General features: G+C 49.7%; 1 protein-coding gene across 1 annotated transcript in view; it reads right to left on the bottom strand.

Moving 5' to 3' along the window:
- The window catches only part of FSTL4 (follistatin like 4), a 323,738-nt gene extending 311,612 nt beyond the window's left edge, over positions 1–12,126 (bottom strand). Inside the window, exons 1-2 of the mRNA XM_081091526.1 lie at positions 11,943–12,126; positions 3,396–3,531 (exon numbers count right to left, since the gene is read on the bottom strand). Of these exons, the coding sequence (XP_080947652.1) occupies positions 3,396–3,521 (126 nt within the window). The 5' untranslated portion in view covers positions 3,522–3,531; positions 11,943–12,126. The remainder of the gene's footprint in view (positions 1–3,395; positions 3,532–11,942) is intronic.
- Positions 12,127–14,394: the final 2,268 nt, after the last annotated feature.

The raw sequence follows: 14,394 nt of genomic DNA on the forward strand, positions 1-14,394 counted from the left end.
CAGCATCCAGGGCCCAAAGTGGGGGGCCCTCCTATACTAGTAAATGCCTGCTTCTCAAGAGGGGGCGAGTTCCTGGAGCTGCCACCACATTACTTCTCACTTTCCTGGTTCCCCCCAAATATAAAATTCTACCAACATTGATTTTACTCCTGTTTCTATATTAGCCAGAGCACAGGGGAAGGGAAAAATATAACTATTTCAGAATTTCAGTAAGTTGTATCTCTCAGAATTGTCTCTTCTGAATTCAGAATTGCATTAGTATTCCAGGCCATTCTGCCACTCCACCCTTATTAAAGAGCAACTCCACCCAGCTACATATCTTTTTATCTATGTTTGTAAAATGGCAAACTCCTTGAAGCTATGTCAGCTGCAGCCTTTGTTCGTGAAACAATTTAACAAAAGTCACATTTGCTGTAATTGCTTTAAAAATGTCGGAACACACATGCATTGGTCATTTAATTCTTATTTACCCTTAGGTCACTCAAGTAATTGGTGTAACAACTTTAAAGGCAAATCAAATCTTATTAATGCTTTCCAAGTACTTTAAGAATCTTAAGCAAATGAGCGTTTTGTAAATTACTACTCTCAGGAAGAAAACACACTCAGAAACATTTTACCATTTAGTTCCTGAAACGGTTTTGAGATTTATTTTGTGAGTCTCAAGAAACTCTGTTGGTTTTTATTCTTCCAGAAAATAAGACTGTCTGAGGAAACTGCTAGAGGAGTTTTATGTGGTTTGGGCAGTGAGTTATGGATATGTTAATAGCTACAACTCGAAGAAAAAAACTTCCAGAACCTCTAACACAGGGACTATGTTGGATATGGATAAGATACTAGCCTGGCTTGGCTGGCAGGCTGCTGGGAAGACCATTCGTGTCTCCACTGGAAAGGAACCCGCTGTGCAGGGAGCTGTCACACACTAAGTACCAGGTGGTCTAATCGGGATTTGGAAAGCACCTGTAACTTCATGACTACCACCAAAATGTTGAAAAAATATCGATTGGCTCAGAAGCACACTGAGCTTCTATTTTGCTCTTAAAATGATCAGACACTGTGAGGAAGAGAAAGATAAATAAGATAGGCTTCATCTATGGAAAAAAGATAGCAAAGATTAGGAGTTCAGAGGAAAAGATTGAATGTAACCAAGAGTGGTCAAGAAGGTTCTGGATAAAAGGTGAGCGCCAGAGCTGAGCCTTCCAAGAGGGGAGGGGATGATTCGGGCATGTGGAAAGAAGGGACAGCCTCCTGAGCAAGAAGACTTGGCGGTAAGGACGGGGGGGGGGGGGGGGGGGGGAGTGCGCATAAAGTGTGACCAAGGTCAGCAAAGTAAGCAGTTAAACGTTCTGTCTCTGTCTAAACATGTACTGAGGCCGTCCTTTGTCCTGGGCCCTTCACATTATCATCACCTCATTTAATCATTGCTATAAGCAAGCTCCACGGGTACAAGGGAAAACCCTTTGCAAAAACTCAGTCTATAGCGAAGAGAGTTGGATCGATGCAGTTGCATCTGCAGGAAGAGGCTGTAGAGGCGTCACTTCCTTTTCTGGAAGCAACAAGATTCCTGGAATTGGCGCCCCGGCCAGGTGGCTTGGTTGGCTGGAGCCATCGTCCCATGCGCCAAAAGGTTGCGGGCTCCATCCCTGGTTGAGGTACATACAGGAGGCAACTAATTGATGTCTCTCTCTCACACATTGATATCTCTCTTTCTCTCAAATCAATAAAAGCGTCATATCCTCCGGTGAGGATTAGAAGAAAAAAAAATCCCTGAACCTGGCAGACAATGGCATCTCCTGGACTCTGTCCTCATGGGGGGAGAGGAAGAGCAAAACCACACCCCCAAACAAAACAGCCTCCCTTCCTCAGAATGAGCAGAAGCTGCTCTTTCTTGTTGGTACACAGAGTATTAGGGTGTTGCCCAGCTAAGATAAAGAGACCCTAAGTTGATATGAACTTGTCTTCAATTTACCTCCATCTAAATTCCACCTTAATCAACTGGACTATTTTAAATGAAAGAAGTGATTTGAAGCAGTGGGCCAGTGAGCCCCAACAGTAAGCAGTCTAAGTAAGCCACCTACGTGTTTGCCTGTTTGCTCTGCTATTGAATATTCCACAGTATATTTGCAGGATTTAGGTGATCATTTCTCTCTGCGGATGCGAGAACAATGATTAAGCCGTTCCAGTGTGCTGTGCTCCCCAGCAAGTCAGCCTCCAGACTCTCTCAAAAGAGCATTAAGTTTGCGTCCTTCATGGATTTAGATGGGAGAGATAGTGTTTCTATGTAATCATCTGCTCACCACAAAAGGAAGCCTCGCTAACTTCACCAGGAAAAGTGTGCGGCAAATTACTTCTGAAGCTCCCTGAAGATTAAGGCCCCGTAGGTTTGGGGCTGCATGACAATTAAGTAATAATGAAAGAGAAATCATATCATTTGATCAAATAAATGCATTATCCCAACCCTACACTGTGCACCGTTATTCGCTCGCTGGCAGTGTTGACTTTTTGAGGTAATTTTTCTCTCATCCCACAGGACAGGAAATGCGCACAGAGGGAAACAGGGGGTGGGGGAAGGGTGTGCGTGGAGGATGACAACGCAAGTGCAGGTGCCCAGAGCAGCTCTTAGATGAGACACAGTATTCACCGCATCCTAGGGAAAACCCAGGGGGTCTTCAAAGTCATTTCTTAAAGCTCAGCACATACAAAACCTTTTCTGCAGAAAAGCCGAGTCCCCCATGAGCCCCAAATTCATGAGGCCTGCTACCTGAGCAGGGTGAGGTGTAGTTCATGAATCCTCTTCATTACTTAAGACCAAGTTCACTAAGCAATTAGCAGTATATCAGACTCTCCGGGGAGGTATTTGAGAACAAGTTTTCGAAGCACTTTAGAAGCATTTATATACACCTAGCAGGCCATTAATCATTCTCATCTGTTCATTAAGGCGGCCTCCCATAGGACTCCACTTGCCGGTTCTTTCTCAGCATACTCCTTTTTATCTATAGACCCAAAAGGGAGTTCATTTCTCTTAAAATATATTTTATAATTAAAAGACTTCATTAATTCACAGGGGTGTGCTCCACCCATGAGTCTGCATTTTCTGGGTTTTATTAAATATACAGAAAGGCGGTTCTCTTGAGGTCTTTGTGGAAGACAAACCTTGCAACTCCAGCTGGGTTTGGGAATGCATTTTCAGCGTTGGAGAGATTTAGACCATTGCTTACAGCATGAAGAAAACCTCCTGTCCATATCAACACATGTTGCTTCTTCTGTCCCCTACCAAGAAGGGGACCAATTTAAATTCACACTGCAATCTAATTGATATCAACTAAAAGTGAAGGGGTAAACCAGATTCTGTACAGCAACCAGTTTGCAATGTCAGGTCAGCTGCTAAGTGACAATACCTCTGCCTGCGACTCCTCCACACCCACGCTCGGGCCTCTGCTGGTTCCCGGTTCTGTCCATCCCAGCACAGCCCGCAGGGAGGCCCCAAGCAGTGCGAGATGCAGCCAAACGTGTCCTGGTTTCATTTTGTTGAGTCTGTTGAGAAAATGACAAGGGCTTAGAATTAAATGTTACAAAGTGCAAGCAAGTGTGGGGTAGTTAGCATTTGTACTCCAGAATCAGATACACTTGAGTTAAATCCTAGCAACAACTTTTCCGTTCTACTGTGGAGAAGTTATATGACTTCTGAGCCTTGGTTTACCCCTCTCTGAAATGGAGTCAATAATACATACCTCATAGGGCTGCTGTGAGGATGGAAGGAGTCAGTGTCAGGCGCATAGTAGGAGCTCTATAAATGCTAGCGGCTCTGTGGAGCCCACTTGAAAGGCCACCTACCACTATGTCTATAAGAACAAACCAGGGTGGCAACGCTGGGTCCCTCTGTGAGGCCACCATGTATCTATGCCTCGGTGTCCTCAGAAAGCAACTCGTGCTCTATAAATGCTGACGAGGAATCATGTTAAGCCCGTGGCAGCCAGTTTGCAGCTGATATCTCAGTTTACAAGCTTCCAAATGGAATTATAAGGTCCGATATTTTCAAGGCCAATCATTTTTGCAGCAGAATCCAAGCATCTCATGGATAATGGGATTTCAATCACTTTTAAGGTGTTTCCTGAGGCTCCCGTGGTAAATGGTGTAAAGTCCCAGAAGACAAGACATGGGCAATTCAAAGTAATCACAGAATTATCTGGATGAAAAAAAACTCAGGATCAGCTACAATAAATATCCCACTCCCTGCCATGTGCTGGGCATTGTACTAAAGGGACAAGGACACAGACTAGTCCACTTGCACAGTAGCCATACTTTTTTTTAAAGGGTTTCTACTACGAACATAGTCCGACCTCCATCTCAGTATCTCTAAGAAGCAGAGCAAGACAGAATGCGTGGTACAGTGTTTACAGCTCTTACTCAAGGCGCTTTGGGGGTTATTGATTTCCGTGAGCACCACACAATTCAGTGCCTAATTGCATGTGGTCCACACTGCATCTTGATCGTGGCTGGGAGATGAAAGACACAGCTCCCTGGAGGCCAGCAGCCCATGGGGCCTGGCTTAACGGCTGGTCCAGAGAAGGCGCCCCAGTCAAAAAGGATTAGCTGCCTGAGGGACATTACAGCCCGTTGGAGGAGTCCACCCCTGTTCACCCCCAAAGGCAACAGCTTTGGAGGACTCCAACCCTAAACAAGGGGCGTTAGAGGTGCCACCCGGTCACTAGTGCTCATGCCGGGGCCGCCACACACACGCACTCCTGCCGCATTCCAGGTTTCCTTTGGCCGCTTTCCACACCCAAATAGAGCTGCCTCTCCAGATTGGCTGTATGTCCCCAGCTTGAGACAGAAATGCCCCAGGAAGGAGAAGCAGACTAAAAAGTGTGGGCAGGCAGCGCGGTTCCATGGAAAGGCAAGGTTATACGTTATGACTGCCTTGTAAGAGAAGGTGTCTTCTTGAATTAAAAAGAGTCCATAGGCTCCCACTCCTACATCTGTTCCTCCAGCTGCTCATCTTCCACATCTGTTAGCAAAGCTGGAGCCACTAGGGCAACAGTCCAGGTGTCAGGTAAGTAGAGCGTGAAGGTCACAGTCGCGCCCCCTTCGGCCCCTGCTCTGCACTCTGAAGAAGGCAGAGTTAAGTGGAAAGGTATGGCTTCGGCGGCCACCTGGGAGAGGACGGGAGCATTCCCAGCAGCCACCCACTCAGCACTCCCCATCCGGCACTCTAGCTGGGGCCTGGGGGGCGGGAACTCCAGCGCTGGGAAGGAGGGAACATCTTTCTCGCAGGGGGGAAGAGAATAGAAATGTCTTTCCCGAACTGCAGCCAGTTTTTCTAAAAATAAACAGGGCGGCTCCCTACTCTCCATAAATTATTATCGTCTGAACACAGAGCCACGTTCCAGACACTGCCGAAATCAGTGGCTGGATTTTGGGAAATCTTTTAAAACCAACAACAGTAACTCAAGCTAGAACTAAAAGACATTGCTTCCCACTCTCCTTTATTAATTCTTCCCTACTTATCCACTCTCAGCAACAGTGCTGCTGGGCGGAGCACACACAGGGAAGGTCTTTTCTCCCTGCTCATGCCTTCCAGCCCAAATAAACTAAAAAAGCAAGACCATCAAGACTTACTCTAGTGAACGTCCAGCTGTCAATCCCAGGAGACGGGAAATACTCAAGCCACAGAAGTTAGTTTTCAATTTGCCTGGTAATCCAAGACCAGTTATGCTTGATGTTTTATTATTAGTGGGTGGCATCAAAATAAAGCCCACTCATTTCAATTGCTATTTTGGCAAGCTGCAAATCACTTCCCTTAGGACAGTGGTTCTCAACCTTCTGGCCCTTTAAATACAGTTCTCATGTTGTGATCCAACCATAAAATTATTTTCGTTGCTACTTCATAACTGTAACGTTGCTACTGTTATGAATCGTAATGTAAATATCTGATATGCAGGATGGTCTTAGGCGACCCCTGTGAAAGGGTTGTTCGACCGCCAAAGGGGTGGTGACCCACAGGTTGAGAACCGCTGCCTTAGGAGTATGCAGCCTGACCTCTGGCTTTAAGCCAGCTGTTCTGTGTTTTGGGAAGCTGGAGCTCAGCCCTCTCGCACCTGGACTTGTCCCTGGATTCATCTGGTTTGTGTTGAGTTCCTGGGAGATTGTATTTGAATACAGGAGAACACAGGAGCACACAGGAGCCAGGCCAACTCCTGAAATATTCCTAGGCAGCTTCTTTGTAAAGCTGAGCTCAGCTTGGCCACCACTAGAACAACCTTCATTTGCATGGTAGATGTGTCATTCTATTCTCTGGGTGAGTGACAATTCATTACATCTACAGCAGCAACAGCCTAAAAATTTACAACTCAAGCTTTATGACAGTTCAGTTCATAAAAAAAGAATTAATATTGGGTCTAAATCAATTTTGATGATCTAATAACCAAGTAGAGACTATTTAGTTAACACTTATATAGCAACTAGAGGCCCAGTGCACAAAATTCATGCACTCGAGGGGGGGGGGGCGTCCCTCAGCCCAGCCTGCGCCCTCTCACAGTTTGGGAGCCCTCAGGGGATGTCTGACTGACGGCTAAGGCCTAAGCCATCAGTCAGACATCCTTAGTGCTGCCGCGGAGGTGGGAGAGGCTCCCACCACCACTGCTGAGCTCATCAGCTGTGATTCTGGCTTCTGGCTGAGTGGCACTCCCCCTGTGGGAGCACACTGACCACAAGGGGGCAGCTCCTATGTTGTCTGACCCCTGGTGGTCAGTGCACGTCATAGCAACTGGTCATTCTGCCGTCAGGTGGAAACCAGCTCTCTGACATCCCCCGAGGGGTCCCAGATTGTGAGAGGGCACAGGACGGGCTGAGGGACCTAACCGGTACACAATTAAGGCCAGGGAGGGACGCAAGAAGTTGGTCAGCTGGGGAGGGACCGCGAGAGGGGTCCAGGGTATGTCGGATCTGCCGGACCCCAGCAGCAAACTAACCTACTGATTGGAGCATCTGCCCCCCGGTGGTCAGTGCACATCATAGCGAGCAGTTGAGCAGCCTCAGCATATCATTAGCATCTATGCTTTTATTGGTTGCACAGCCCACTGGACGACCAGACACTTAGCATATTAGGTTTTATTATATAGGATTCCTATATGTCAGGCACTGTCCTGAATGCTTTACATGCATAGCCCTCATTTCTACCCTGTGAGGAGGGCAATAAGTATCACCTAGGCAGATGACAGGGGAGACAGGTCACAGAGAAGTAAGTCCCCTGCTATGACCATGTGGCAAATAAGTGGTAGAGATGGGACTTTGAGCCAGGCAGCTGGACTCGATATCTATGCTCTTAACCCCCATCCTCTGCTGCCACTCAATACTTAGCAATATTTTATTTTGACAAACTGCTGTTTTTAACATGATGCGAAAATCCATGGACAGCACGAAAGGAGACCTTGAGCCCAAGCCTCCCTTTCCTCAAAAGGCTGCCAAGATCTGCACTCCTCCAGCTTTCAGGGATCCAACCAAGACCAAAGAAGCAGGGCGAGGGAAAGCCATGCTGCTCCCCTCCCGCACCCACCCCTGGAAGGGACCACTCAGAAGGCTCTCAGCTTCCACTGCTGCTGTCTTTATTGAACAAGAAAAAAACCACATGGTGATGCACAGACTGCCAGGCAACAAGGATGCCCCTCAGTTCATGGGCACAGCAGCATGGCACAGACAGTCAGTCTCCCGGGGGGGGGGGGGGGGGGGGGGCGTGACCTGTCGACACATTACTCTTCAAATGCAAATAGCCCTACTGGCCTTCAGACAGAAGGGAGTACAAGACATGGGAAGGTACCATCCATAAGGATGCAAACCCTCTTTGTGCAACCTAGAGTTCCTAGAGATCAATGCAGGTTTATAAACGTCATTCAGTCCATGCTAGAGTGCTAGGATCGTTAAAAATCTACCCAAGATCGTCCTCATGAAAGAGCTGGGACCACCTTTTCAAACAACTCATAAAACACAAATCCCTTGATATTTAAGACATCACGTTTCCAAGAGAAGTCATTCATTGCATCCTCCGAGGTTTCCCTCCTGTGCCTCACTTTCCCCACACTCAGGGGAACCAGGGGCCAGCCAGTCTGCTGCACGGACAGAACACCAGAGCCCAGGGAGTTAGGGAATTCACCGCGTGTGACGCCACACCAGACCGAGACTAAACCCGGGTCTAGGTAACCGTTTTGTTTCTTACCTTGTCACAAACTCACGTACGGAATATGTTTGCCTTCTGCTTGACTGATTTTGCTATTTTTAGTGCATCTACCACTAGGGCATCCGCCTGATCCTTGCAACAACCACGAGATTTTCTGTCTTTATAATATAATCTTACACTGGTTCTCTTGTTTATTTGTATTTAAAATTATGGGGCACCACAAAGTTGGATGATGTAACATTCTAAATTTTGACTTGCTTTGTGCAGGCAGTCGAAAAATATGACACAGTAGGGAGAAATTGGTGTGAGGATGTCAATTCCAAATCTGCCCCAGCAGAGAATATAGGCCAGGATGTACGCTGTCTTTACGGAACAGGATCAGAGGCCAGAAAAAAGCACCAACGTTAAACTGGCAGGTTTAATACAAACTTCTTTTCTCCTGTGGGAAGAGCCCTGGTTGAGAAAAGGGGACATTCTGGCCATCAAAGCTTTTTGGGAGACTGTTCATGAGCGCGCGCTCTCTCTCTCTCTCTCTCTCTCTCTCTCTCCCCGAATATGGTAACATTCCCAAAGCAGACATTATGGATTAGCCACATGGAAATGGCTTCTCTTTGTAACGGACAGGACCAGAAATTGTGACGACAATCTGGCAGAACCAAGCGACACCTCCCAACCTTGAAGAGCGCTGGTAAGGTCTGTGACCCTGAGGCGTCTGCATTGCCAACCTTCCTAACTGAAAAACTGTATGTTCTAGCGAATCTAGCCAGTTACTTGAGGTGCATTGCATTTTACACCTGGGATGTTGGCAATCCACAAACAGAAACCCACTGGGGACCACTAAAAATCCCTGTAGTCCTGTTCTGTATGTCCGCCCAGTGTAAAAAGGAAATAAAATCCATATAATCCCCAACCTAAAACCAGAAGGCTATATTTTAATTTCTTTTGGAAGACTTAGGACCTTAGTTTTTATTGGTGAGTGTTTTAGGAAAAAAGAAAAGGGGTCAAACTTCCTAAGATAGTCCCTAAAATACCAACCCAGGAAATTAAGAATGGAACTATATCAGGCTAACCATGCAAGAAACCATAATGAAGTTATATTGCACTTTCTATTAATTCCTACTCTGTATCTTTGGTTGATTTGTTCCAACAATTAATAAATTAGATGCCCAAATTAGTCTGTGCACAATGTATAGACTAATCTATAGCATTCCTATTTACTATTAAGCTTAACACACACAAAGAAAACTTCCAGTAACCCTCACCCTTCCATCATTCAGATTATACCTCTTAAAGTACCATCTTCCTCAACTGTAATTCTGTTTTATTTGACATTCCATGCCTTGTGTTATGCATTGAGAGAGAAAATGTAAGGAAAGATGTGCTCTTGAAATAACTATCTAATTTCATTAAGTGAGCAAGCACACAGTTGACCACACATAAGCAACACAAGGAGGCTGAGTCTGAAAAGAAATACCCAAAAGAACAAAGTAGGAATTAAGGGAGATTTTTAGGAAATCTTGACTATTCAACTCCAGTTTTTGGAATATCATGTTAAGTCCAACAAAAGATCACAACATGATCTCTTAAAAAATAAATAAATCCTGCAACGTTTAGTAGACAGAAAAGAATCCTGAGTGACTGATTTATCAAGGTAGAAAAATCCAACCTGCCCCTCCCTCACCCACCTCCAGGGCACAACCAAAGGGACAGAAGTTCTCCGAATGCCCAGAACAGGCTGGCCCTTCTCTGGGGCAATAGGAGCCTGCCTGGGATTAACAAAAACTGGGGGTGGACATAAAATTCCAAGAGAGCAGAAGCCACTGGGACAACATTTTAAGGAGCCGTTTTAATAGATCACATCAATGACTATTTCAGTCTGTCTTCGGGGAGGGGGGCTGTCTTTTCCCCTGGGATGGGAAGAAAACGAACATTCAGCTGAGTGTGTCTAAACAAAAATGGTCTAGAGATGCTGCAGTGTCTGCTTACAAAACTCAGATGAGAAGCAGACATCATGGGCCCTGTGGGCATCAGCTCAAGTCTTCCGTTTGAGCTACTGCATGAGGCTTGCTGCGGCTCTAGCGTCATAGAGGCCACACCACACATTCCCTTGACCATTGGCTTCCTAGGTGAGCCCTCCACCTGACCACTGCCCAGACCCGGAGCTGGTCCCAGGCCACCCCAGGATTAAGAGGACACCGTTAAAAGTCAGCTTTGGCTTTCCCTCAAGCCTGATAGCAGAAAAATAGGGACTTTTGAGAAAAGTCAGAATTTCTTCCCCATCCCCCTTTCCCCCTCACAGATGGTAATACAGGCCCATTTCTGGGGCACTAATTAGGAGTTGCCGTGCCACCTCCTCTTGAAATTCTATTTATCTTTGACTCACAAAATGTGGATGGATGCTTGTATCTCGGGGCCCATCTAGTACGGTTCCTGGCGCACCCACAGCATTGCAACAAATTTACCAAGGTTTCAGACCGAAGCTATTGGCGCTGCTTTTCCCTTGCCAGAAACCTCGGCGGAAGCGACACCTAGAGGGCAGAGGAGGAGAGGCTGTGGAGGCGCTATTCATCAATGTCGGGGACAGTCATCAGGAGCCAGCTAGGCTGGACAGCTCATGGGGACCAACTCCCTGGGCGATGGATGGATGATACAGGCCTAGTAGGGCTCCACTCCGCCGGCCCCCAGGCACTTCCAGCAGGCGGACACGCTGCACGGGGGCTTGCCACGTGCCGGGCATTGAGAGAAACCCCACTACTTCCAGCAGGTTTCTGCCCTTTCTGGAGCGGAAGGTCCAGAAGTCCTCAGGTGGCAGGCCGCGGGGTAATGCGGCGTAATGCGCCCCGGCCGCCCCTGTGTTAGCTGAAGGGAGTCGCAAAGGCTCGCGCGGCTCTCACCCCAACTCCAGGCTACACGCGCCCAAAGCGGAGCGTTCTGCCTGGCGTAGCCTAGTCCCCCGAAACTTGGAACAGGTTTCCTTCGCTAGCGCAGAGAGAGGCGGAAATCACCCACAGAGCGAGGTCTCTTCGGACCAGGCTCCCTGCCTGGGCGCCCCCAAACAAAATGCTCCCTAGTGACTCCCCAGCTGGGAACACGGCTGCACGCTCGGAACTGCGACCAGCCCCGCAGAACGAGAGCTGCAGGCTGCCCTGGGCCGGCTTCAGTCCCGGGTCCCTCCTCCCCAGCCTCCCGCGCCGAGCCCACCGCTCAGCCCCAGACGCTGGGAGCTCGGGGAAGTGAGGGCCAGGCGAGTTTTGCGGGCCCTTGAGCTGCAGCAAAAGGAGACGCAAGTTTCCCCGCAAAGCTGGAGGGAGGGGGGAGTGAGCACGGGGCCAAGGGCACGGGTCCCAGCCGAAGGGCCGCCGCTCGCCTGACTCGCCGAGGCCGCTAGGGGTCCCGAGCCCAAGAGCGGCGCCTGCAGGGTCTCAGGCCCGCGCGGGCTGCGGGCTCGGCCCCAACTGTTCTGCGCCGCGCTCTGCGCGCCACCAGATCACTCCGGTCCTTCCAGCAGACGTGGGCCCCAAGTCTCGGCGCCCCAGCCTTTACCCCGAGTCCCGGCCCGGGCCGGGGTAGCCCTGCCAAGCCCGCGTTCCGTGATCCCGTGCCCGCTGCCCGCCAGGCGGGCAAACTTGGCTCTCCTGGCACGGGCTGGGAGGACAAGCAGGCGCCCGCTCCGGCCCTGCGGGAAGACGCAGACCCGCGGGCGCAGGGACCCGGACGGGGTGCATCCCGGCGTTGGTGGCGGCGGCTTGGCACCCTCCCCGCTCCCGCGTACCTGAAGCAGCTGGGGCCGAAGGAAAGACCAGGTGGCCGGACTCCCACTCGCGGGAGCGCCCCGTGGCGGCAGCGGTAGCGGCGACCCGGCTCCGCGTGCGGTCGGTCTCTGTGGCTGTTGGCGGGTCCTGGGCGCCCTGAAGGCTGTCGCGGCTCCAGCTCTCCGAGCCACCGCTGCCCACTGCTGTGCCACCGCCGCCGAGGCTGCCCTATTTCTGCCGCCGGGACCGGAGCCCGTGACGTCACCCTCGCGGCCCCGCCTATCCAATCGCAGCCACCTGTGCGCGCAGCCACCCGCCCGCCGCTCTGAGCCGCGCGGGGCCGCAGCAGGTGCGCAGAGCTTGGGGCGCGCACGCGGGCCGCGAGGACTCGGCGCTCCAGGGCGACCCCTGCACCCGCCGCGGGACGGAGTAGCTCCGGCCCCTGGCTCGCGGGAGCCTGGCAGGTGACAAGCCCCCTGACCCGCCAAAACGCCCCTCCTCACCTCTCTCTCCTCCCGGCTCCTTCTGGGGCTGGATTCTCCGAGGCCGTGCGCTCAAGAAGCACAACTTACTGGCCATATAACGTGTAGAGTCCGGGCAGTACCAGACCCAGAGCTGTCCCTGGAGGCAAAGTCAAATAACACTCCCCCTCGCCGAGAACCAACGACCTGCGAAAAGGCAGTTTGATTACTTTTCTCTCTTCCGAATCTGCCCTCTCCCAGCTGCAGAACCTTACAAAATCCTGGGCACAGAGGGGCAGTCCCAGGTGATGACATTTGCTTAGCTTGGCCAAGCTGTGACCAGAAGGTCTTCCTTCTTTCTCCTTTACAACCAGGCGTTTTTGCAGCTGGGGCCCCATCCTCCAGCCTGGGACTCCCAAACCTTTCTGGATCCCTCTTCAACACCCACAACTGTTTTGGGTTTTTTTTGTGGTTTTTTTTTTTTTTTACTAAACCAATCTTTATTAAGAATTAAATATTTGCATTTTCCAGTGCAACCAAGCAGTCGTTTTGCTTTTGTTAATTGGTCTAGAGATCGATCTTGAAGCAGAAATAAACTGGAAACATCTTTGTAACAACTAGGGTCCCCCATGTGGTCATATTTTAGTCCCAATCTGGCCTCAAATTTAAGAGGGATACCCCAGCCCAGGCCAGGCTGGTGGTGATGGATGGGGCAGGGGTCTCTCTGAGGGACTGTCCCTGCTCTGGCTGTGTGGACACGGGGTGACTTTCTGGCTTAAGGGAGCAGTGTCTTGTCCATGCCCTGTGATAGCTCCTGGCCTGGAGCAGGGGCAGGGGGGCTTTTCTGAGGATAAACATGGTCAAATCTCAGCAGAAGGGCAAGGCCACCAGGCTGATGTGGAGGGAGAGGCATTCCATTTACTCTTTTCTTCGGCAGACGCTTACGGAGTCCTCCCATGCGCCAGGCACTGTGCTAGGTGCTGAGGAGAGCGCAGTGGATGGGCACCAGGCCTCCGTCCTCACACAGGTTTTGGTTTGGGATCCAGCCCTCCCTCCACCACTGCTCAGCTGGTAACCCCGAGTCACTCATCTGCCTGCTAGAGGCATCAGTTTCCCCATCTGTAACATGGGGGGCTGGATGAGACCTGGGTGACTTCAGTTTGCTGTGACTTTCCACATGGCTATCATGATTTAGTCTCAGAAGAGTAAAGCCTACTCCCTCCTTAGTGCCCCTCGGGCCTTGGGAGGTATGATGCTCTCTCAGATTTTATCTTTGCCAAGGCCAGCCATGACTGACCTTCGAGGCTTGGGGGCAGAGTCTCTACAGCTGGACAAGAAGGGGATGGCACTTTCTATCTTGGGAAAAATAGAAGAAAGACTAAAAGGCATAAAAGGAAGCAGGAATTTGGAAACACGCTGTATCTCCCTTTGAAGTGTAATTCTAAGTCCTGGTCAAGATGGTGCCCCACAGCTCAGCGGCCGAGTTCATCTCCCCTCTCACACTGTGAGTTCTTTGGAAAACCAGATCTCTGTTCTCAGCTCTGAACACAAAGTCCCTGGTTCAGCCTCATGGCCCTATTACATAACCCAGACAGGCCTCGGGAGGGGGCAGGGGGTGTTTTTAATAACTCAGGGTCATATGTAAGTCAGGGTCTGCAGACTGACCAAGATCAGAAATAGCCCTGTTTACTGCAGGGAACAGGGACTGGACTTCCACAAACTTCCTCTGCTTCCCAAAGAAGAGGGAGAATGTAGCTCCTACAAACCAGATGTACAGGATATCCCTAGAGATGATGCTAACACCTGAAGTGAGCTATTGTGGCTACTGTGCATAAAATAAGAGTGGAATTAAAAGTCATCTTGGAATAAAAAAGGTGAAGTGTGAATGATGAAATCCAACAAGCCTGCGGGGAAATGGCATCAATGCCAGCAGACCTTTGCCCTTCTTCATATTGCTCTAAATAGGCTGGATTTCACACAGCAATTTTCAGAATTTGCTTGAAACCCTGCT

This window comes from Myotis nattereri (assembly GCF_964212035.1).
Source record: "Myotis nattereri genome assembly, chromosome: 5".
NCBI lineage: Eukaryota > Metazoa > Chordata > Mammalia > Chiroptera > Vespertilionidae > Myotis > Myotis nattereri.